At 42.2% G+C, this 24488-nt stretch overlaps 1 protein-coding gene across 1 annotated transcript; it reads left to right on the top strand.

Annotated features, from left to right (window-relative positions):
* Positions 1-1964: 1964 nt before the first annotated feature.
* On the top strand, positions 1965-23529 carry LOC132583159 (vomeronasal type-2 receptor 26-like). The gene is made up of 7 exons (XM_060254832.1): positions 1965-2004; positions 7972-8146; positions 9261-9552; positions 15953-16810; positions 19233-19460; positions 21013-21139; positions 22622-23529. The coding sequence occupies exons 1-7, from the start codon at positions 1965-1967 to the stop codon at positions 23527-23529; spliced, it is 2628 nt and encodes an 875-aa protein (XP_060110815.1).
* Positions 23530-24488: the final 959 nt, after the last annotated feature.

The following is a 24488-nucleotide window of genomic DNA, read 5'->3' as shown; positions in this document are numbered from 1 at the left end:
ACTTCATGGAAAATATGCAGATCAATAACCCGCCACTGGAGGCCAAGATGGAGAAGATCTCCACAGCCACCATATATTTCCCTTTGGTGCTTAAGTAGGTGGGAAGAGAAAAATACTCCACCCCCTAGGCTGCTCTCCCTTGGAGTTCCTTTGTCTGAAAAAGCTGGTTGAAATATAGCAGATAGTTACATTCAGCAGCTCTTGAGAGTAAATTACCCCAGTGAGATAACACAAAAAGTGTGGGCTTGCAAACTGTGCTTCTTTTGGCTACTTTTTAATTGTGTCTCTTTAAAAAGCCATGCTCAGAAACGCTTCCAAAGCCTAACTTGTGGGGGGTATGACAAATGCCACTTTCAGATAGTAGAAGTGCAACTGCCAGGGTAGGCATAAAAAGAGGAAATGAAGGCTGTATTCAGGGGGACTGAACTGCTGTATATTTGTTTATTTAGAGAATGGAAAAGTCTCCTGGCTTCACCCCCAGATATTTCCTAAGTTGGACTTGGCAACTCTAGCTGTAATATCACTTTTGGCACAAACAGGAAGTCACAATTCCTCATCAACATGAGGGATTCCTCCAAAATTGTATGGTTTTAAGATATATTTTGGGGTAATGCTAAAAAAATTGCCCTGAAACAATGACATCACTTCCAGGTCTATACTGAAGTAACAACAGTGTTGGCACAATGCCTTTTCCCCCCAACTCCCCCCCCCTACTTCTCTGTAGCCTATGACTACAGATCACTTAGATCAGGGTTGTCAAACTCATCTGTTATGAGGGCCATATCTGACATAAATGAGACCTTGTCGGATTGGGCCATGCCAGGGAGTTGAGATATAAACTTTATAAAAGACACAAACACTATTAAAGATTTTTAATTTTTTTAAAAAATAAAACATGCTTAAAAGATGAGCACTCATGAAATATCTTATTTAACCATTTCTGATAACTGACACCTCTTGCTCGAATTATTGCATCAAAATCTAGATACAATGTCTATGATGTAGAAAACTTGAGTATGCTGTTCAGGTGTATATCTGTAAGTTGCAAACATACTTTTGATTTATTGACATTCATTACAGAAATCTCATGTTCAAAACTTTTAGCCTAAGACCCAGGGGAAAACATAAAACAGCTGAGTATCATGCACTTTTGTACATAAGTTGCTTCATGTGCTGGTCAGCCAGTGGAGATAATAGAGGCTTGGCTTTGTAGCTCCTGTGTGATTGAGCAAGCCTGAAAAGCAAGCAGTGATGCAGAAGGAAGCAAGAGAGACAGAGAAGGAAGCAGATAACAGTGAGTTGCTTGTGGGCCTGAGAGATGCCATCTGGGGCCTGATCTGGCCCTTGAGCCATATGTTTGACACCCCTTCTCTAGGATGATTCTTCCCAAAATTTTGCATATGAACTTTGTCAGGCCTCGGAGGGGAGGGGGACGGACGGACTTCTCTTAGACCATGGGCTATGTATGCAAATTATATTCTTAAAAAATAAATCAAGGGGAAAACATCAACCCATTATTGAAGAATGATTTTACATCAGTTATTAAATTATAGATATTCTATGTGCAGAAGAAATTTACATTACTAACTTGTCTCATGTTATTATTATTTTAAAAAATTACCATTTCAATTAAGAATAAGAAAATGATGTTACAACAGTAGCTTGGATTTTCATTATGATAGCTGATGTCATCACATAGCTGACTCTTTCAATGGATTCTTCAGAAGAAATATAAATGATGGCAGAAGAGAGGACTAGATACTTAGGTCCTTCGCTTTATAAGCTGTTCTCTGTTGTTCAACTCATCCCTCAGTATTATAATATAACACTTGGGGGAAAATATGCAAATCAAAAACCCACCACTGGAAGCCAAGATGGAGAAGATCTCCACAGCCATCATGTATTTCCCTTTGGTGCTTAAGTAGGTGGGAACAAAGGACAACCAAACACTACAAAAGACCAACATGCTGAAGGTGATGAACTTGGCTTCATTGAAACTGTCTGGTAACTTTCTGGCTAGAAAAGCCACAATGAAACTGACTGTGGCAAGGATACCCATGTAGCCTAACTCACAGTAGAATAATGCCACAGAATATTCATTACACTGTAGTATGATTTCTGTATTCAGGGAGTGCATGTCCAAATCTGGGAAAGGAGGAAAAGTCCCCAACCAAACAGCACAAATGAAGACTTGAACAAGGGAACAGGAAAAAACAACAACGGAATATGCCAATATCTTCCCTATCCTTTTTTGGAAAATATTTCCTGGCTTGGAGCCCATGAAAGCCACCACCACCATAATGGTTTTTGCAAACACAGAAGAAACAGCCACTGAGAAGATGATGCCAAAAGTTGTTTGTCGGAGGAGACATGTACACTTCTTAGGCTGGCCAATGAATAGCAAAGAGCAGAGAAAGCACAGAAGGATAGAGGCAAGGAGAACATAGATGAGGCTACGGTTGTTGGCTTTGACTATGGGAGACTCTTGGTGCCTAATGAAGGCTCCAAGAACTACAGATGTCATCAGGGCAAAGCAAAGAGCCAGAAAAGCTAAAATGCTACACAGAGTTTCTTCAAAATATAGGAAGGTTGTGACCTTGGGGATGCATCGATTGTGTTCCTTGTTTGGATGATGATCTTCTGAGCAGCTGATGCAGTTATCCATGTCTGAAAGACAGACAGCATGCAATAAAATGACACAAAAATCACTCCTTGCTTTGGGCAGTATTTATTTCGCTGTTACAAGAACAATTGGATTAAAGGATTCTCCCCCTATTAGGGTGGATAAAGTTGGGTCTGGCTAAATGAGTACCTCATTGCTCATCCTCCCCTGAAGGACGTCTCCTTTACATTATACCTTATAGAGGGAGGTCTGGAAAAGGAAGAAGTATCAGTGTTCAATAGATGGTACCTACAGAGACCTAAATTGGGGCATAATGGAGCTTACAGAAATAGTTATAGGAGTGGGGCCCCTGCCCCAATAGTTGAACATTAAATATATTCTGTGGAACAAAATTCTGGTCCAGAAAAAAAATCAGCATATCTTTAACTTTCATGAGTTAAAGCGTATTTTTCAGATATAAATACTTGCCAGATATTCATCTGAGCTTGAATTCTGATGTACTACCACAGACTAACTCACCAGAAAATATATTCTGTATAGGTCCTGAGTTCAACCAAGTAACTAAGAGAAGCAGGGTGGATGAGAATTGCATTGCGAACTGGATTCCTGCACACTGGTGAGAAAAGCAAACTTCTAACTATATATGCAAGCTAAACAGAGTTATCTGAAACACTTCTGATTGACATTCCAATTTGTACTGGTTTTCTTTCTTCCTCAAAAAAATTTTTGTAATAAAAAGAATTGCATTTTGTACACACATAAACTTGGGTATCTTCTACTATTCTTCTACTTCCAGATTTCCAGTGCTTTTTCTTTAAAACCTATATTCCCTTCTTTCTAAGCCATCAGTTTGCTATCAATAAAAGAATAGAATTCTAGATTTGGATAAGAAAAGGGAACACCCCAGCTAAATCCACACGGATATTTTACCTGTGGAATCTTGTAAAGACGTAATATGTTTGCCATATGCATAGAGATTTCAGACTCAAGACCTCCAATGACACCTATTATTTTTTTCTGGATGCTGCATTTGTAGTTGGGGGTAAACCTAAAAGATTTGAAGAGAAGGTCCATAGTGGTATGGTAGACCATCCTTGCATCAGAATAACTGTCATGGATATGGAATCCAAGCATAACATTGGGTAAAATCTTGGGATTTTCATTGATTTCCTCAACTGCAAATGCCAAGGCGAGGAGGTGCTGATAGAACTTTGTTACCCTACTGCAGATAAAGTTGTGAAATGACTTTGATGAAAGTTGATGAAAGTTACAGGAGAATACTCACACACAGGAAATCATTTCGTCACAGTTTTCTCTTTTCTGTCGCTAGAGACTTCTGACTGTGTGAGAGGTCATAATCCAGGAAAGGCAGTCATGAGTAAATTCCATTGGAATAGAGATAAATGTGTCAAGGTTTACTTCTGCTGGATTGTGTCCATGTATTTGTATATCTAAATGTGTTTCTGAAGAAATCAATGCGGCATTCTACTCCTCTTAAGTTTTCTTTACTATTTCCTTAATCCGTTCTTCTGTCACATCTTGAATATCAATTTTTAAACTATCTCTATCCAGTAAAAGGACATTTGACTCTCAAAAGCTTATATCCTGGACATGCTGTTGGTCTTTAAGATGCTACTGGCTCAAACCTTGCTCTTCTACTGCATTTAAAAAAAATTACTATCCACCTGAAACATTGAACTATCTTGAAACTGCACATCTTTAATTATACAGATCTGGTAGCAGTTAAAAAAATGCATGCACACACACAAGGAGTCTACTGGTGCCCCTTTTAATATATGACAATTCATCCCAGATGTACTAAGATCTGGTAAGATGTAATTGATTCATTAATAATTACTGTTACAAAGGTTCTTGTCCTTTTAAAGTTATCATCTTATTGTGTTTATTTTTATTCACCATATCATCAATGGCTATTGTTTATTTATTCTTTTAAATTACCCTTCCCCCCCCCAAAAAAAAAATCAGTCATTCAAACATGAACAACATGCATTATTAGCCACTATGAGTCCAAGGATAAGAAGATACTGGATTTATATCCCACCCTCAAGGTTGTCCTTGAGAGGGCAGCTGCTGGGAGAGCCCTCTCAGCCCCACCACCTCACAGGGTGTCTGTTGTGGGGTGGGGGGAGATATAGGCGATTGTAAGCCACTCTGAGTCTCTGATTCAGAGAGAAGGGCAGGGTATAAATCTGCAATTCTTCTTCTTCTTCTTCTTCTTCTTCTTCTCCTCTGTAAGCCATGACTAAGACAACAGATCATCACACTTAGATGTATCTGTGGACCCCCCCCCCAGATCCTCCAGAAAGAAGAGCTATGCATTCTTTTTATTTATTTCTTAATTCCATTTCACCAAAGTTTTGAAATATTAGGAAGGCATATATTTCCCTAATCTAGGAGGCAGAAGAGAATCTCAGTAGTGTGACACATATCCTTCGTTTTAAAGGGACGAAGAACCACAGCTGACAATATGCTTCAAAAGGATACATTTGCTTGCACTCACTCACCCCTTCCCACATTCTGAAGGTAATAGCAGTGTCTCAGTTATTTTTCCCATTGAGGAGGAGGAGGAGGAATTGTTGTTCTAAAATGCTAATATTCTGCAAACATTTTTATATCGGTAGAACTGAAACTGTTTTCTTATATGTATTGAAGGCTATAATATTATTTGTTTGTCTATAAACACACCTGTCAAGAAAGCAGATGGAGCATCTATTGTAATGTGTTCATGAAGCGTATTCATCCAAGCTAAAAATGGCTCCACTAATTCATATCTACGGAAAACAATTATGATGTCATCAATAAAGCTCTTATAATATAATACATCCTGGTGATATGGGTTAAAGTCAGAATTGCAAATACTCTCTTCAAAAGCCACCATAAACAAATTGGCTATATTTGGGGCTGCTGGGCTCCCCATAGCCACTCCCTTAGTCTGTACACAGAGGAAAGGAAAGGTCCCCTGTGCAAGCACCAGTCGTTTCGGACTCTGGGGTGACGTTGCTTTCACAACGTTTTCACGGCAGACTTTTTACGAGGTGGTTTGCCATTGCCTTCCCCAGTCATCTATACTTCCCCCACCCCCAGCAAGCTGGGTACTCATTTTACCAACCTTGGAAAGATGGAAGTCTGAGTCAACCTTGAGCCAGCTACCTGAAAACCCAGCTTCCAACGGGGTTCAAACTCAGGTCATGAGCAGAGCTTAGGACTGCAGTACTGCAGCTTTAACACTCTGCGCCACGGAACTCTGTACATAGAAGTGGTCACCATATCCCCCAATATTATGTCAATTATATCCATTAAAATATATTGGAGGATGCAAATCAGATCTTGAATTTAATAATTTCTCCAACACAATCCTAGAATGAGGAATATTTGGGTACAATGCAGCCACATCTAGTATGACAAAGGCTGACTCTTCTGGAATGGGTACATTTTTCAATTTATTTATCAAATCTTTTGTGTCTTTGACACAAGATGGTACACTAGAAACAAAAGGCTATAAAAATGAATCCATATACTTGGCCAAAGGCTCAAGCAAGGCTCAAGATACAATAGGATGTGAGACTTTTCTATAGAGATGTTTGTGAGTAAGCCTTTAGAATGTATCTTGTTAGATGCTTGGTTTGAAGAGTAGCTTAAAGGAGCAGTTTTTGCTTAGCTATTTATATTTTCCACATTGTGATTCTAATTCACTGTTCTCTAGAAGAACAGTGAAGTATTCAGCATGGCCAGAAACATCTTCCGCAGCAGTAGATTCTTGAGGAAGAATAATTAAAATGGCATGGAAAACCAGCCAGCTATGGAATCATATAACAGAAGACATATTAAGCTTTGCATGACAACATGGCGGTCTAGGCTGTAGAGGAAGGAGTGCCCGATTTGCCACCATGGATGGAAGGAGACCAATGGATTTGTACTTGCCTGCCCTGGTTGAACTCATTCTTCGTTCATCATTTGGCCCACTCACCCTCCCTGTATTAGAATGAGCTTTGGCTGGTCACCATATTTTGGGCTGGGTAGGAATTTTTTGCCTTCAACTTAATTGGCCAATTGCTGAGGGTGTTTTTGCCTACCCCATTATTTGAGCAGTAGTTTTGGGCTATCAATTGGCTTTGGTGGTGTCTGTTAAATAGATTTCCTGGCAGGTTACAGGCAGAATTGTATTGGGATGCATTTATTGGTATTGGGATGCATGTATTGGGATGCATTTATTCTATCATTGTTTGGACAGGGTGGAAATGATTTACCTATACCTTTATATTTAGCTTGTATTGATTGCACAATTTTTAAAATTATTATAATATTTTATATAATTTATACACAGTGTGGAAATATTTTTGTTACTAGTTTGTCATTATATATGATCTGGGGTCGTTTTGTAGAAAAATAGGTGGTGGAACTCATCCAGGGATTGTTATACAGCTGCACATACTATTCAATGGACAAGGAGGTGGAACTCTCAGGAGGAGGTGGAACTCTCAGAAAGGTTCAGGAGCTGCGCTCTTGTGAGCTCCCACTGAATCTGAGGCCTGCATATGATGCAAATCCCAGAGTATTTTAGTGCATGGGAAAAAAGGTGAAAAATCAAACAATTCAATGTGGGGGGAGAATATTGCAGCCCCTGGATCAAAGTATCTAACTGAACCATAGTTATGTCCCCTAATATGGTCAATTCCTTTCTCATTCAATTTCTTATTCAATTTCAGTGTCCCATACAGATATACTAAGCAGATCTATGCAGAATATGTCTTATTTTCAGTGGGGCTTACTCCCAGGAAAGTGTTCATAGGATTGCAGCCTAACTCATCTGGTTCTACTTGCTTCCTTGTGATCACACAGAGCCCAGCTGCCCTTCCTTTCCAAACAATAACCACATTAAAGTCAAGGCAAGTCATGCTGAGGACAGACAAAGATTTTTTCTTCAGTGTTTTTGCAGTCCTTGATGTCATACTAATTTCAGTCCTCTGGGGAGGTGGCTGTGAACCTAGGAATTATCTCAAACCAGTATGTTTCATTCTCTGTTGTCCAGAGGACTGTGCAAATTATAAGTCTAGCAAATATCCAAATCTGAAAATGTCTATAAGAGATCCAAGAACTATTTGAATGTGGGAGTATAGGGGCTGTGGACACATGGGGCTTGCCAGTCTGATCTTTGATTTTTGTTATGGATTTTTGGCCAGGTCCAGGGAGGTTATAATATGAGAATTAAATAGGGGGTGGGGAGGGAAGGGTCCATGTGCAGAGAGAAAGGCAATTGTCCTTGGAAATGCTAGGGATTGTCTTGACACTGCTTTTTCTGTGGTTGTTTGTGACCTCTGTATCTGAAGGCAAGTCGTCTCCTTCTCTGTGTTTTGTGAATAACCCCCTCATCCACATCAAACACCAGCGTTATCAGCCGGGGGACCTGATCATTGGAGGAATCACTTCTCAGCTCTTCAACCCTTCCTACACTTCATTTGACTTCAAGAAGAACCCCCAGGAGTTGATTGCTGATGAACATATGTAAGGAAATCATAGCATAATGCTATGTCAGCATAACAATGTTGAATATATCAGTATATTGAATATATTGAAATAATAGCATAATGCTATATCAGTATAACAATATTGAATATATCAGTATATTGAATATATCAGTATAACAACAGAGAATCAGTTTGGTGTAGTTGTTAAGTGTGCGAACTCTTATTTGGGAGAACTAGGTTTGATTCCCCACTCCTCCGCTTGCACCTGCTGGAATGACTTGGGTCATCCACAGTTCTCACAGGAATTGTCCTTGAAAGGGCAGCTGCTGTGAGAGTTCTCTCAGCCCCACCCTCCTCATAGGGTATATGTTGTGGGGGAGGAAGATAAAGAAGATTGTGAGCCATTCCAAGACACTGAGATTTGGAGTGGAGGGTGGGATATAAATCCAATATCATCATCAATGTGTGTGTGAAGTACCATCAAATCACAGTTGACTTTGGGGGACCTTAGACTCGACTGTGCGACTGAACAACAACAACAACAAGCAAGGGGTCTTCAAGGCAAGTGAGAAGCAGAGGTGGTTTCCCCTTGTCTTCCACTGCAGGGTCTTCCTAGATGGTCTCCCTTCAAAGTATCAACCTTGATTAACTTCCAAGATTTGAAAAGATTGGGCTACCACATGCTGCCTTCCCTCCAACAATATTAAATAGCTGATTTTTTAAAAACAACAACAACAACTGCTAAGTGGAAGCTCTGTTGCCACTGTGTTGTGTTAACAGATACAATGAAAAAACAGGGACGACGAGAAAGATGAAGCAACCAGAAAACACCAGATATCTCCCTTATTCAATGGAAACAATATACTTCATACACAAACACATGTCAAATGCTCAAAACACTAGTAATAGATATATAGCAAAAAAGTCAAAATATTGTAACGCACACTTGTCAGTAAATACAGTGGTCAGAATTACATAAGCCAAACCACCAAGTTAACAGATACAGCAGCAACAGGGAAACCAAACATAAGCCTGTCCCTGTGTAGAAAGGACCAACATATTATTATCTGCATTAGATATTAGTGTATTAACAGGAAGGAGGGGGGTAAGGTTATTGAAGATGTTTATGCATCTTGCACCTCTTGGTTTAGCTTCATTCTGAAGAGCTACCAGCATGTCCTATCCTTGGTGTTTGCTGTGAAGGAAATCAACGAGAATCCCCAAATCTTACCCAACCACACTTTGGGGCTGCACATTTACGAAAGCTATTTCAATGCAAGGATCACCTATCAGGATACTCTGAACCTTGTATTTACTGAAAAGAGGACAGTCCTCAACTACAAATGTGACACTTGGAATAATCTGGTCGCTGCGATCGGGGGGCTGGACTCTGAAACCTCTCTTCACATGGCCACCATTTTAGGCATCTACAAGACTCCACAGGTAAGCTGTAAATGCAAGGAAGAGCCTGTTTTACAAGTCTAAATTGTAACAATTCACATTTTTTATTTCTAGGAAGTAGGTTTTTGGGATTTGGTGTGTGAATGAAAGAGTGCAAGAAAGACAATACAAAACAAAGATTTGTTCATTTTGCAAAAAGAACCTTGAGGCTCTGGGTGAATTGTTTATCATGAAAGCCGTCCAAATTACTCATGTTAGACTGTCACCCAGTCATAGGAATCATGAAATTGCAACTGCATGGTTAGAACATAACAACATAAGAGAAGCCATGTTGGATCAGGCCAATGGCCCATCCAGTCCAACACTCTGTGTCACACAGTGCCCCCCCCCAAAAAATATATATATATACATATAAAATTATATACACATATATATACACACACGGTGGCTAATAGCCACTGATGGACCTCTGCTCCATATTTTTATCTAATCCCCTCTTGAAGCTGGCTATGCTTGTAGCTGCCACCATCTCCTGTGGCAGTGAATTCCACATGTTAATCACCCTTTGGGTGAAGTAGTACTTCCTTCTATCCATTTTAACCTGACTGCTCAGCAATTTCATTGAATGCCCACGAGTTCTTGTATTGTGAGAAAGGGAGAAAAGTACTTATTTCTCTACTTTCTCCATCCCATGCATAATCTTGTAAACCTCTATCATGTCACCCCGCAGTCGACGTTTCTCCAAGCTGAGGAGTCCCAAGCGTTTTAACTTTTCTTCATTGGGAAAGTGTTCCAAACCTTTAATCATTCTAGTTGCCCTTTTCTGCACTTTTTCCAATGCTATAATATCCTTTTTGAGGTTCGGTGACCAGAATTGTACACAGTATTCCAAATGAGACTGCACCATCGATATATACAGGGGCATTATGATACTGGCTGATTTATTTTCAATTCCCTTCCTAATATTCCCAGCATGGCATTGGCCTTTTTAATTGCAATCGCACACGGTCTTGACATTTTCAGTGAGTTATCTACCACAACCCCAAGATCTCTCTCTTGGTCAGTCTCTGCCAGTTCACACCCCATCAACTTGTATTTGTAGCTGGGATTCTTGGCCCCAATGTGCATTACTTTGCACTTGGCCACATTGAACCTCATCTGCCATGTTGACGCCCACACACCCAGCCTCAACATATCCCTTTGGCATGCCTCACAATCCTCTCTGATTCTCACCACCCTGAACAATTTAGTGCCATCTGCAAATTTGGCCACTTCACTGCCTACTCTCCTCCAAATCATTTATGAACTAGTTAAAGAGCATGGGACCCAGTACTGAGCCCTGCGGCACCCCACTGCTTACCGTCCTCCACTGCAAAGACTGCCCATTTACATTCACTCTCTGCTTCCTATTAATTAGCCAGTTTTTGATCCACAAGAGGATCTGTCCCTTTACTCCATGACTCTTGAGCTTTCTAAGGAGACTTTGATGAGGAGCTTTATCAAAAGCTTTCTGGAAGTCAAGGTAAACAACATCTATTGGGTCTCCTTTGTCCACATGTTTGTTCACCCCCTCAAAGAAATGCAACAGGTTAGTGAGGCAAGATCTTCCCTTACAGAACCCATGCTGAGTCTTCCTCAATAACTTGTGTTCATCAATGTGCCTACTCATTCTGTCCTTGATAATGGTTTCTACCACTTTCCCGGTATTGAAGTCAGACTGACTGGCCTGTAATTTCCCGGATCTCTTCTGAAACCCTTTTTAAAGATGTGGGTGACATTTGCTACCTTCCAGTCCTCAGGAATGGAGGAAGATTTCAGTGAAAGATTACATATTTTTGTCAGGAGATCCACAAGTTCAACTTTGAGTTCTTTCAGAACTCTTGGATGTATGCCATCCAGACCTGGTGACTTATTAATTTTTAATTCGTCTATCAGTTGTAGGTTGTGTATTCCTTTATGGTCCTTGGTTTAGTTGTTTCACTGAATACAGGAGGGGAAGTTTACACAGCTTCTCCCTCTATTCAGACATCCTTGTAGATGACCAGGAGTGAGGGAGGCAGCACAATTACTTCTACTCTCCCTTCCTTGCACATTCATGCACATTGACCTTGTGATAGGTCACTTTGGAATTACATGTGAACAGTATGTTTTTTGACCTTAAGATAATCATGTGTGTATTATGCACTATCAGGTTGCTTTTGGCCCTCTGAACTTTAGGTGACCTTTGCAAGAGGGCCTGTCTTTAATAGACTTACTCAGGTTTTGTGAACTAAAAGCTTCAGCTTCTTTTATTGAGTCAATCCATCTCATGTTGGGTCATCCTCTAATCTTGCTGTCTTCAACTTTTCCTAGCATTATTGTATGAGACCAAAGTATGAGCACCTCAATTCAATCATTTTCACTTCTAGGGATAATTCAGGCTTGATATCATCTAGAATGCAACTGATTTGTCTTCTTGGTGGCCCATGGCAGCTGTAAAAGTCTCTTCCAACACCACATTTCAGAGGAATCAATTTTCTTCCTGTCATCATTATCCAATTTCTGAATATCCATACATAGGGAAAGGGAATGCCATGGTATGAAATATCTTGATAATGGTCTACAGTGACACATTCTTACACTTGGTCTTTCCTAGTTCCTTCATGGTTGCCTTCAGGGCTTTTTTTTTTGTAGCAGGAACTTATTTGAATATTAGGTCACACACCCTTGATGTAGACAATCCTCCAAGAGCTTACAGGGATCCTAATACAGGACCTATTGTAAGTTCCAAAAGGATTGGCTACATCAGGGGTGTGTGGCCTAATATGCAAAGGAGTTTCTGCTACAAAAAAAGCCATGGTTGCCTTTCCAGGACTCAATCTCCCTTCTGATTTTTGGTTGCTATCTCCCTTTTGGTTGTTCATTGAGTAGAAAATCTTTAACAATTTCAATTTCATCATTGCCTGCCTTAAAATTGTGTCATTCGTAACCATTGATAAATGTTTCATATAAGTAATTTATTTATTGTTTTATTTATTATTTTATTGTTTCCACTGTTTAATTTTAATGTATTGTTTTAACTCTGAACTATAGGTTTTTATTGTTGTACCGTATGTTGTGATTCCCCCTGAGCCTGTTTACGGGAAAGGGAGGGATATAAATAGGGGTGTGCATTCGGTTCGGCCGAACTGCATAGACCATCGAATCACCCCTGATTTGGAAGTATACGGCATCGTATACTTCCGATTCCATTTCCAGGCCATTAAATGGGAGCCATATATGGCTCCCCGTATACTTCCGTATAGATATTTGGAAGTATACGGAAGTCAATGGAAAAGGAGGGAAAGGAGCTTCTGCAGCCTCAGGGGAGCTGCTTGCTTCCTTTCCCGCCTTTGGAAGCCTTTTCCCGCCTCTCCCATAGCCTCCCTGGGATCAGGGAGGGAGGGGGAGGGGGAGAGGAACCCCAACAGCCAATCCAAAGCATGCATTTACAAAATGCATTGCAAATGCATGCTTTGAAGGGCTTTTGTGTAGCTGATGGCTGGGCTAATCTCTCAGTCATCAGCTATATTGTTGTTCTTTTGTTTACTTGGGTATCCAAGTAAACAGTGTTCTCTGGACAATCACAGAGCAGTGCTATTTTTTGAAACTGCTCTGTGTAGGGTCAGAGTCTGCCTGGCTGGACTCCATTCCATTGCTGTTGTGTTTTGTGTTGGTATGAGAGAGAGATTGTGCTGCGTTGGCCCTTGGCCTCAGCTGCTGCTGCTCTCACCCAGCCTTTCCTGACCTGCCTTGAGAAAAGAAAACGTCTAAGGTAAGACAGTCTTGGGGTTCTTGTTTTTATTTTAGTTAGTCAAAGGACTTTTTAAGACTCAGCGTCCCTTTACGTATCCAGATTTGGGTGGGTGAGTATTGGGTAGCTTATTTGGGGTTAGGGGGTTCTGCTGGGGGTGGGAGTGGGGTGGGGGGTTTGCCAATTTGCCCATATCTTACTTTAGTGAGAGGACTTTTAAAAGTGCAGTGTCCTTTTACTTTTCTTGATTTGGGTGGCTTGGATTTCTTGGGATTGGAGTGAAGGGGGTTTTTTTGGGGGGAGGGGTTGGTAAAGTTCCTGTATTGTTTAAAGTTAAGTTTTTTACTGTTTTAAAAGGATTCTGTGTTTGATTTGTTGCTGCTGTGTTGTGCTGCTGTTGTTCCTTTTCTCTTCTGGTTCTAGTTCTTGGGGGGGGGGGTGCTGTTTGGCCTAATTTTCATTGTTTAAAAGGCCACTTTTTAAACAGTTGAGTTTCTTGGCCTTCTCCTGTTGTCCCTTTTCCTGGTTCTGGTTTTGGGGGGGGGGGAAGCTGGCACCTGGGTGAGAGACTCAGAACCAGCAGGCTTGTTGTGCTTGGCCAGCTCTCCCCGTGTTGTTTGGGGCAGGGCTGGAGAGCTGGCATCTGTAGATTGTGTGTTCTGTGGCAGGGAAGCTGGCACCTGGGTGAGAGACCCAGAACCAGCAGGCTTGTTGTGCTTGGCCAGCTCTCCCCGTGTTGTTTGGGGCAGGGCTGGAGAACTGGCATCTGTAGATTGTGTGTTCTGTGGCAGGGAAGCTGGCACCTGGGTGAGAGACCCAGAACCAGCAGGCTTGTTGTGCTTGGCCAGCTCTCCCCGTGTTGTTTGGGGCAGGGCTGGAGAGCTGGCATCTGTAGATTGTGTGTTCTGTGGCAGGGAAGCTGGCACCTGGGTGAGAGACCCAGAACCAGCAGGCTTGTTGTGCTTGGCCAGCTCTCCCCGTGTTGTTTGGGGCAGGGCTGGAGAACTGGCATCTGTAGATTGTGTGTTCTGTGGCAGGGAAGCTGGCATCTGGGTGAGAGACCCAGAACCAGCAGGCTTGTTGTGCTTGGCCAGCTCTCCCCGTGTTGTTTGGGGCAGGGCTGGAAAGCTGGCATCTGTAGATTGTGTGTTCTGTGGCAGGGAAGCTGGCACCTGGGTGAGAGACCCAGAACCAGCAGGCTTGTTGTGCTTGGCCAGCTCTCCCCGTGTTGTTTGGGGCAGGGCTGGAGAGCTGGCATCTGTAGATTGTGTGTTCTGTGGCAGGGAAGCTGGCACCTGGGTGAGAGACCCAGAACCAGCAGGCTTGTTGTGCTTGGCCAGCTCTCCCCGTGTTGTTTGGGGCAGGGCTGGAGAACTGGCATCTGTAGATTGTGTGTTCTGTGGCAGGGAAGCTGGCACCTGGGTGAGAGACCCAGAACCAGCAGGCTTGTTGTGCTTGGCCAGTTCTCCCTGTGTTGTTTGGGGGCAGGGCTGGAGAGCTGGCATCTGTGTTTGCTGCAGCCAGATCTGCAGAGCAGACCTTGAGCAGATTGTGTTTTGTGTGGCAGTGATGTTGGCAACTGGGTTTATATTGGTTCCAGGCCAGCAGGGTTCATAGAGTAGATAGAGGGATGTAGTGCATTTGGGTCCTATAGAGATTCTCTGGTGGGAAGTTAGGTTTGGCTTTGGGTGCCCCAGGAATTGGACCCCCTGGTCCAATTTTTTTTTTTTTGGCCTTGTGGGTTTTGTGTGGGACAGTGCCCTGAAGCTGCACAGCAGTTTGGGGGGGCTCTCCTCAAAACCTCCTGCTCCACAGAGCCACTTTCCCCACAACAATTACAGTGAGAAAGTGGCTCTAATTGTTTTTTTCTCACCATTGGGAGCAGTGTTCCTTTTGGGGTGCCCACTGATGGGTGCAGTCTTTTTGGGCCAGGGGGGTTTCATGCTGGGAAGTCCCCTGAAGCTGCCCTGCAGTTTTGGGGCCTCTCCCTCAAACCCCCCTCTGGCCAGAGCCACTTTCCCCACAGCAATTATAGTGGAGGAAGTGGCTATTTGGGCTTTCACCATCATTGGTGACAATGGGTCTTTTGGGGAGCCCAAAGACAGGGACCCTTTGGACCAATCTTTTTGGGACATGGGGTTTTATAGGGGAGAGTTCCCTGCGGGTTCCCTGCAGTTTTTGGGGCTCTCCCTCAAAACCCCTGCCCCCCACTAGCCTCTAATTATGCCCTACGTTGCCATTGATTTGCCATTAATGGTGGGATAGGGGCACCCTCTTTGGGTGCCCCTGGAATGGGACCCCCTGGCCCAATCTTTTTGGGATTTGGAGGGTTTGTAGGGGAGAGTCCCTTGAAGGTCCCCTGAAAATTTGGGGGCTCTCCTTCAAACCTTCTCCCCTCTAGGTGGCTTCTAATATACCCTATTTTGCCATTGATTTCAATGGCCATAGGGTATAATGGGGCTGTATATTCAGAAATAGCCGCGCATCTACTGTATATGCGGCTATTCCTAGTACGGTAATAGGAAATACATGATATTCCATATCTTTTTGGCCCTGTGTATTTCCAAATCCGTGTAATTCCGTTTTTTTTTTTTTTGCACACCCCTAGATATGAGCTTACTAAATAAATAAATAATAACAATCTGTAAGCCTTTGTGTCTTCTTGTTTAGATTACCTATTGCTCATTTGATTCATCTGGTTACGATAAAACTTTGGTCTCTTCTTTATACCGCATGGTCCCCAATGAAGCACATCAGTACATTGGACTTCTCCGGCTTCTGCTGCATTTTCATTGGAAGTGGGTTGGGCTAATTTCAACGGCAGATGATAAAGGAGAAAAGTTTGTACAGACATTGGAACACTTCTTTTTCCAGAATGGCATCTGTGCTGCCTTTACTCAAAAAGTACCAAACCCAAGTGCATATTTAGAAATGGAAGACATGATAGATCATTGGATGGACATGGTCCCATTGTTATCCGGTCCCAATGTCAATGTATATATTGTGAATGCTGACTCTCGAACTTCAATGCAAGTGCTGTGGTTTCTAGTATTGGATATATTGCGAGGTTTGAAGCCCATTGAAAAGGTGTGGATAATGTCCTCTCAATGGGATTTTTCATCAGAGACATTCCACAGAGGACTGGATATAAAAACCCTCCATGGTGCCTTATCCATTGCCTTTCACTGGAATGAAGTTGAGGGGTTTCAGAATTTCCTTCAGATCTTGAATCCCAGCTCCGATGGTGATGGTTACATCAGAATGTTCTGGCAACAGGCATTTGACTGTTTATTTCCAAACAGTGATGAAGAGATTGATGAAAACAAGGCAAGATGCACTGGGGAAGAGAAGCTGGAGAGTCTTCCTGGGCCTTTTTTTGAAATGAGCATGACCAGCCAAAGCTATAGTATTTACAATGCTGTGTATGCTGTGGCACATTCATTGCATTCTATGTATTCGTCCAGAGCTACACGCAAAACAATGGTGGAAAAAGACCATCAGGGGCCTTCAAAGCCAAGAGGTTTTCAGGTATGGACTGACATTTCTCATGGATTGAAGATTTCACATTCGATTAACAGATTAATGTCTGAGGCTACAGTACTCAGACCAGGGCTTTTTTTTTTGTAGCAGGAACTCCTTTGCCTATTAGGCCATACACCCCTGATGTAGCCAATCCTCCTGGAGCTTCCAGTAGGCCCTGTAAGGAGAGCCCTGTAAGCTCTTGGAGGATTGGCTACATCAGGAGTGTGTGGCCTAATATGCAAAGGAGTTCCTGCTGCAAAAAAAAAGCCCTTATCCAGACAATGCACTAATAATCCCATCTCCTCTACAAGTGGTAGTTGCACTAGTCACAGATGAAGTTTGTCAGGGTTCCCCAACTACCAATGGGGGATGGGGGAATTAAGGTTGCCAGATTCAGGTTGCGAAACTCCTGGAGATTTAAGGATGGTACCTGGGGAGGACAGAGACCTCAACAGGGTATGATGCCATAGAATGCACCCTCCAAATATCAATTTTCTCCTGGGGAACCTGTTCTCTGTAGTATGGAGATAAGCTGTGATTCCAGGAAAACCCAGGTCTGGCATACCTGGTCACAGATAAATAAATAAATGATAAATAAATAAATGAGCCAGTTTGGTGTAGTGGTTAAGTGTGCAGGCTCTTATCTAGGAGAACCGGGTATGATTCCCCACTCCTCCACTTCCAGCTGCTGGAATGGCCTTGGGTTAGCCATAGCTTTCACAGAAGTTGTCCCTGAAAGGGCAACTGCTGTGAGAGCCCTCTCAGCCCCACCCACCTCACAGGGTGTCTGTTGCGAGGGGAGAAGATATAAGAGATTGGAAGCCGCTCTGTGTCTCAGATTCAGAGAGAAGGGCGGGGTATAAATCTGCAGTCTTCTTCTTCTAAAAATGTCTGCCAGGTACTGTGATTTTTTTTTGGTAATTGTGTGGCCTTCAGAGGAGCAAAGACTGTTCATATGCACTACAACAATTTAATTTGCAGACTAACCATTTCCCCTTGTGTTGACGTAATCTCATCAAAGTAACTAATAGCAAACAGTTCAGATACAGTTTTGCACTCCAGAACTGTGATTTTGATATTGTTCATGAGATGGGCTATGGGAATATCACCGTTGATGTATTTAAATCTTAAATCCATATTTGGGGGTTGGGAAGAAGGGGAATGTGACAAGTAGAACAATCTAGCTGAGCAGAAGAGGAAAGAATGAGAATGGCACTTTGAACAGAACAATAGAAGCTGTGTTCTGGGCAGGGGTCATTTTGTAGAAAAAGGAAGTACCGGAGCTCATTAGCACAACTCATTTGCGCAACTCATTTGCATATGCTAACTCATTTGCATATGCCATACACCCCTGACATTACCAGAAGGTGTACTAAATTACATCATCTCAACATCTACCATAAAATGCTTCTTGAATAATAATTATCATAATAAAACCTTACTCCATCATACTTTTTAAATTACTCTCTCCTATGTGGCCACAGTGGTATGATTAATATTTCCATCTCTCTGCTTTATATCATAACAAACCTTTAATGGCATAACAGTTGCAAATAAAAATACACAGAATATAAAAAATTAAACATTGGAGATAAAATCAAAATGAAACCGAGTTTACAGATGCATTCATACATGGTCAGATTTAAATTTAAGGATGTCAGCCAAAAGTTTTGCCACAGCGTCGCTAACCTCCCCCTCAGTATCATTATATAAATAATAACAGGGTGGCAGAATAGACAAATCTGGGGAGAAAGAAAGCTTACAAAATAAATCTTTATGGAGATTATGATAAAAGGAACAATCAAGCAATATATGCTGAATTGAGTCGGGAATATTCGCTCCACAGAAACAGAGTCTGTCGCCTAAAAGGACTCGATATCTCCCTTGTAAAACTTTGGCGGGAAACGCATTTAGTCTGCTTTATATGTTTTGGTTATTTTCCCATTTTTGTGGAGGAAAATATTGAAAAGTTTGTCAGATCATAGAGTTCAGCAAAATTTTCCCAAGGGGTTTAAACGAGGGAGCCCAGAAGCATTTTTTGGGAGGGGGGGTGGGGGTATGAAAGAATACAATACAATTTAGAGGTTCTGGAGCTCTGCTCCTGTGAACTCCTGCCCTGGTTTTGGGAGTCAGGTTAGAATCTGGCCATTGAAGTGTCAGATCTCAAGTTAGATTTTATAAGGGGGGTTGTAAAAGGGTTAGCATAGCAGGATAGCATCGCTGATACAATGATGTCACTTCCAAGTGATGTTACCACATCACACAATGTTGCCCAACATCCCCACCCACCCCAGGATACCTCCCCCCAATTCCCCTGCTGGAGCAATGAGAAAACGTGGCAACACTATAATGCAAAGAATGAGAAACAACATCTTATTTCCTTTGGCTTCGCTTTCCTATAATTTTCATTAATATTCTTTCATCCCAGCTTCATTCTTTCCTGAGGAGCATCTCATTCAACAATAGCGCCGGGGACAAGGTTTCTTTCAATGAAGATGGTGAACTGGCGGGTGGATTTGATATTATCAACTGGGTTACTTTCCCAAATAAATCCTTTCTGAGAGTGAAAGTAGGGGAAATTAATCCCTTAGCTCCACGAGGCAGTGAGTTCTCCATCCACGAGGCACTCATTCAGTGGCACCACAGATTTAACCAGGTAGGATCTGACTGTGAGTTCGAGGGTCCTTGTCTAAATGGGAAAAATGCTTTGAGAATGCCTGCCGTATTGCTGCACACATTAACTAAGTGATCCAGTCGCTGTTCTTTAATAAGTTTCTAAGCTTGAAGCACTATAGTTCTGCAGTGATTGCCTAGCCCAGTCAATATACCCAGATGCAGGCTTTAGTCAGTCACTATTTAGGGCAAAGTAGGTGGAGTTCCTACAGATTGGTTTGGAAGGAGATCTTCCTTCAGCTGCTTCATATTATTTTCAAGATTGGGAATATAATGACATACTTCCAACTGGGGGTCATTTTATAGAAAAATAGGTAGTGGAGCTCATCCAGGAATTGTTATGCAGCTGCACATACTATTCAATGGACAAGGAGGTGGAACTCTCAGAAAGGTTCAGGAGCTGCGCTCCTGTGAGCTCCCATTGAATCTGAGGCCTGCTTCCAACCTAAGAATGGAGTTGGTTCCATTGAGAGCCAGTTTGGTGTAGTGGTTAAGTGTGCGGACTCTTATCTGGGAGAACCGGGTTTGATTCCCCACTCCTCCACTTGTGGCTGCTGGAATGGCCTTGGGTCAGCCATAGTTTTCACAGGAGTTGTTCTTGAAAGGGCAGCTGCTGTAAAAAGCTCTCTCAGCCCCACTTGCTCCACAGGGTGTCTGTTGTGGCGACGGGGGGGGGGGAGGTAAAGGAGATTGTGACCTCCCCGAGACTCTGAGGTTCAGAGTATAGGGTGGAATATAAATCCAATATCTTCTTCTTCATTGGAGAGAGAGCCATAAATAGGAGGGAAGCCCCATAGGCTAGAGAAAGGCTTCAGAATTTGCTCAATAGCATGGTATAATAATTAGGTCAAGACTGGCTAGGCTATAACTGTACATCCAGTCTCGTCAGGCAGGGATAGCATGGGTCATTTGAACATAAATAGATTAATTAACAAGCAAAGCCAGCCAACCATTAGTTTTGCAGCTGGAGAAACTCCTTTGGTGCTGAGCAGTGTCAGTTGAACTCTTAGCTTTTTTTGAAATGGGGGGGAGATAGGTGAAGTTTGCAGCCTCTAAGTACAGTTTTCATATGCAGATTGTATTTTCAAATGAAGATCTGATATTGGCTGTGTTGGGCAGTGTTCCCTCTAAGCTGGGTTAGCATGAACTGGCTCACAGATTTTTAGCCTCCAGCTCACAGATTTTTGCCTTAGCTTAGGAAGGCTGACTTCAGAGCACACTAATTTATGTGGTAGCTCACAACTTTAACGCCAGTAGCTCACAACTTTAATGCTAGTAGCTCACAGAGTAGAGTTTTTGCTCCCAAGACTCTGCCGCTTAGAGGGATCATTGATGTTGGGCGACTTTCCAAAATGCTTGAAGCAAACAAGAGCTTCCCATTAATCCCATGCTAGAAGATGGGAGCATCATTACTATTGCAGATCAGCTTGGGTGAAACCTAGTTTAGCCCATATGTGGGTGTCATGGCTGCCTTTTGGATAGGGTTGCCAACTGCAGGAATGGAATACATGTTTAATCTCTCTTTTCCTGGACAGGTTGTTCCCCTTGCTTTGTGTAATGACAACTGCCCTCCAGGTTACAGCATAAAAATGAAGGAAGGAGAACCTTTCTGCTGCTATGATTGTAAGCCATGTCCAGAAGGGAAGATTTCAGAGAAGGAGGGTAAGAAACTTCATATTGCAAAGCATAGTGAGGAAATATAATTGTGGGTTTTCAAAACAAAACCAATAAAACAAAACATCTCCATTTTTTTTTAAAAAAAAAACAAACACCTTTGTTTAAGAGAAAAATTGGGGTTTGGGCTAATTTACTCACGTACCAAAGGCCATTCATTTTCTGACCTGGTTTTGCAAAATGGATCATTTTGATCACATCGCTTCATGTTCTTCCAGGACATCTCTGAAGCTTTCAGTACTTTAAAACACAGTCTTGTTTTGGGGTCACCTTTGGGATCACCTGGCCAGATGAAGAATGGGCAATGAATTTTACAGAGAAGGGGAAATTTTTGGAAGGCAGTGATGGCAAGTTACTGCTTCAACAGGTGGTCCCTGACTAATAGTTCTTCATTGACTTGACTTTACCATCCTTGGCTCTTGGAAGATACGTCTCAGAAGCAGATACTCTGGGACTGCTGCTCCAACCCACCATTGTTGGTGTGTGAGAGATATCTGTCTAGTTAACTGTATTACTTAGCAGAAGGGATATCCCGGGAAAGCCAAATACACATGCAAATACCTCCATGTGTATGGAAAATTTCAAGAGGCTACAAGTGAAAAGCTCATTCTGCTTCCTCCCACCAACTCGAAATTTGACCAGTTTCTACAATACATGGAGTCTCTGAACCAAATGCAATAGTGAGAGGTCAAACTGTTTTATTTAATGATGAACAAGATGTCCAGGTATTGTAAGACAACATGATGAAATAGTAGCATTAGGAAACAAAAAACCCAATAACAATTCACAACACTTCCACGTATTCACAACACTTCTGCAGCACTTCCACATATTCACAACACTTCCACATACTATTCTCTCACCAGACACAGATCTATCCACTATTCCTACTTCCTTGACTATTACCTCACATAATTGGAAGGGTGACCTACAAGGAATACCAGGGCATGACACAGAGGCAGGAAATAGCAAACCACCTCTGAAATGTCTTTTGCCTTATAAAGAGTCTAGCTCACCTAGTGGTGCATAGTGCTGAAAGAGCTTGAACTTCTGGCTGCCAGACAACCTTAGGATTTCCTGGCTATTCTACACAAAATGACATTCAATAATAATTATCACAAATCTTTTAATCCTTTTTTAGTACACACATAGAACTTAAATCTGAATTGTGGAAGCATTTCTATATTGTCATAAAAGCCAAAAACACCCGCACTCAAAAAAAGTAGTTTCCAAGGGTATTTTATAAACCAAATGCCTCCATCACCTCCACTGAGTACCGCACAGCAGATTTTGGAATACAGAAAACTTAAATTAACTAACTCAAAATATTTTCTTTTCCTTCCTTCCTTCCTTCCTTCCTTCCTTCCTTCCTTCCTTCCTTCCTTCCTTCCTTCCTTCCTTCCTTCCTTCCTTCCTTCCTTCCTTCCTTCCTTCCTTCCTTCCTTCCTTCCTTCCTTCCTTCCTTCCTAGATATGGATAGTTGTTTCCAGTGCCCAGAAGATCAGTATCCAAATAAAGATAAAAATGGATGTCAACCAAAGATTATAACTTTCCTGTCTTATAATGAACCTTTGGGCACCAGTTTGGCTGTTTTGTCTCTGTCTCTGTTTCTGAGCACAGCTGTGGTACTTGGAATCTTTCTTAAGTACAACAACACTCCCATAGTCCAAGCCAATAACCGGAACCTCAGCTATTCTCTGCTCATCTCCCTCCTGCTCTGCTTCCTTTGCTCCTTGCTATTCATTGGCCGGCCTGAGAGAGTGGCCTGCCAGTTACGTCAAACTGCTTTTGGTATCATCTTCACAGTGGCTGTTTCTTCCGTGTTGGCCAAAACCATCACAGTGCTTTGGGCTTTCATGGCCACTAAGCCAGGATCCAAGATGAGGAGATGGGTGGGGAAACGATTTGGAAACTCTGTTGTTTTCCTGTGTTTATTCATTCAAGCAAGTATTTGTACAGCATGGTTTTGCAACGACTCTCCATTCCCTGATATTGATATGCACTCTGTGACTGGAGAAATCATATTGGAATGCAACGAAGGGTCTACCAACATGTTCTTCTATACTCTGGGGTATATGGGATTTTTGGCTCTTGTAAGCCTTGTTGTAGCTTACTTTGTCAGAAAGTTGCCCGATGCGTTCAATGAAGCCAGATTTATCACTTTCAGCATGCTGGTGTTTTGCAGTGTTTGGCTGTCCTTTGTTCCGACTTATCTGAGCACCAAAGGAAAATACATGAATGCAGTGGAGATATTCTCCATCTTGGCCTCCAGTGCTGGCTTACTGGGCTGCATCTTTTTGCCCAAATGCTATATCATGATACTGAGACCTGAACTGAACAACAGAGATCAGCTAATGTGGAAAAAAGTATTGAAATAGCTGCTGAACGTAGTCCAATCCTAAATAGAGCTGTGCTGTAATAAGCCTGTCTATTTCAACAGTCTTAAAAGGGTGTAACTAATCTTAGGATTGTTTTCCATGTTGCTACTGTGTTTTATCTGAAAAAAAAATATGGAATAAATCAGTTTTAATTCAGTCTTTACTAGTGTTGCCAGATCCAACTCCGAAATTATCTGGGGACCTTTGGGGAGTGGAGTCAAGAAGCTTTCCCATGCCCTAAAATAAATAAATAAAATATAGCTGTGTAGTCCTCAATTCCTCATCCCCCAGCAGCTACACTTCCACTAAATGAAAGGGAACACACACTCACACATTCTCACAAAGCATCCAAAATAAACACAGCAAGCACACACTTTTATGATCTCATTGGGGCTCTTAACTCAGGTTGCTGAATGTAACCATCTGCTGTTACTTCAACCAACTGTCTTCAGGAAAATGAAAGAACAGCCTAGGGGGTGGAGTTTTCCACCAAACAGAGGGACTGAAAGCCACATGGCTCTGTCTGCTCACCCCACCTCCCAGCAACTTTCCTTTTTTTCAGATTTAAAGACACACACATTCAGAAACACAAACGGTTGCAAGCCTCTTCTGAAGCTGTTGAGGTTTAAAGGTACATGGTAGTTTTTGGGGCATAGTTTTCCCCTACCAGCCAACTGGCTGGTGGTGAGGAAAAGCATGCAAAACTAGGAGATTCCCCACTGGGACCGGGGGACTGGCAAGGCTAGTCTTTACAGACTTAGTGATCCCTATAGCCACCCAAAACTCACAAGGGTGGCACTAGGAATTTACAAAGGGCAGCACTAGGAATTTACAAAACCTCTATTGCAAGACTTCTGGTTTTTCTATAGAATGCCCTGTGATTTCTGGAACTAATCTTTATCTAGGGTCATTTCATAGAAAAAGAGGTGCCAGAGCTCATTAGTACAACTCATTTGCAT

The sequence above is a fragment of the Heteronotia binoei genome, chromosome 15 (assembly GCF_032191835.1).
Source record: "Heteronotia binoei isolate CCM8104 ecotype False Entrance Well chromosome 15, APGP_CSIRO_Hbin_v1, whole genome shotgun sequence".
Taxonomy (NCBI): Eukaryota; Metazoa; Chordata; class Lepidosauria; order Squamata; family Gekkonidae; genus Heteronotia; species Heteronotia binoei.
This window is presented reverse-complemented; position numbering and strand designations above follow the sequence as displayed.

Bases quoted from the DNA above. Each gene is read 5' to 3' on its own strand.
- LOC132583159 (XM_060254832.1), top strand. From the start codon at position 1,965: ATGCTGAAGGTGATGAACTTGGCTTCATTGAAACTGTCTG. The intron at 9,553-15,952 runs GTAAGCTGTAAA...CTTCTTGTTTAG, and splicing joins GCATCTACAAGACTCCACAG to ATTACCTATTGCTCATTTGA. The intron at 16,811-19,232 runs GTATGGACTGAC...CTTTCATCCCAG, and splicing joins CAAAGCCAAGAGGTTTTCAG to CTTCATTCTTTCCTGAGGAG.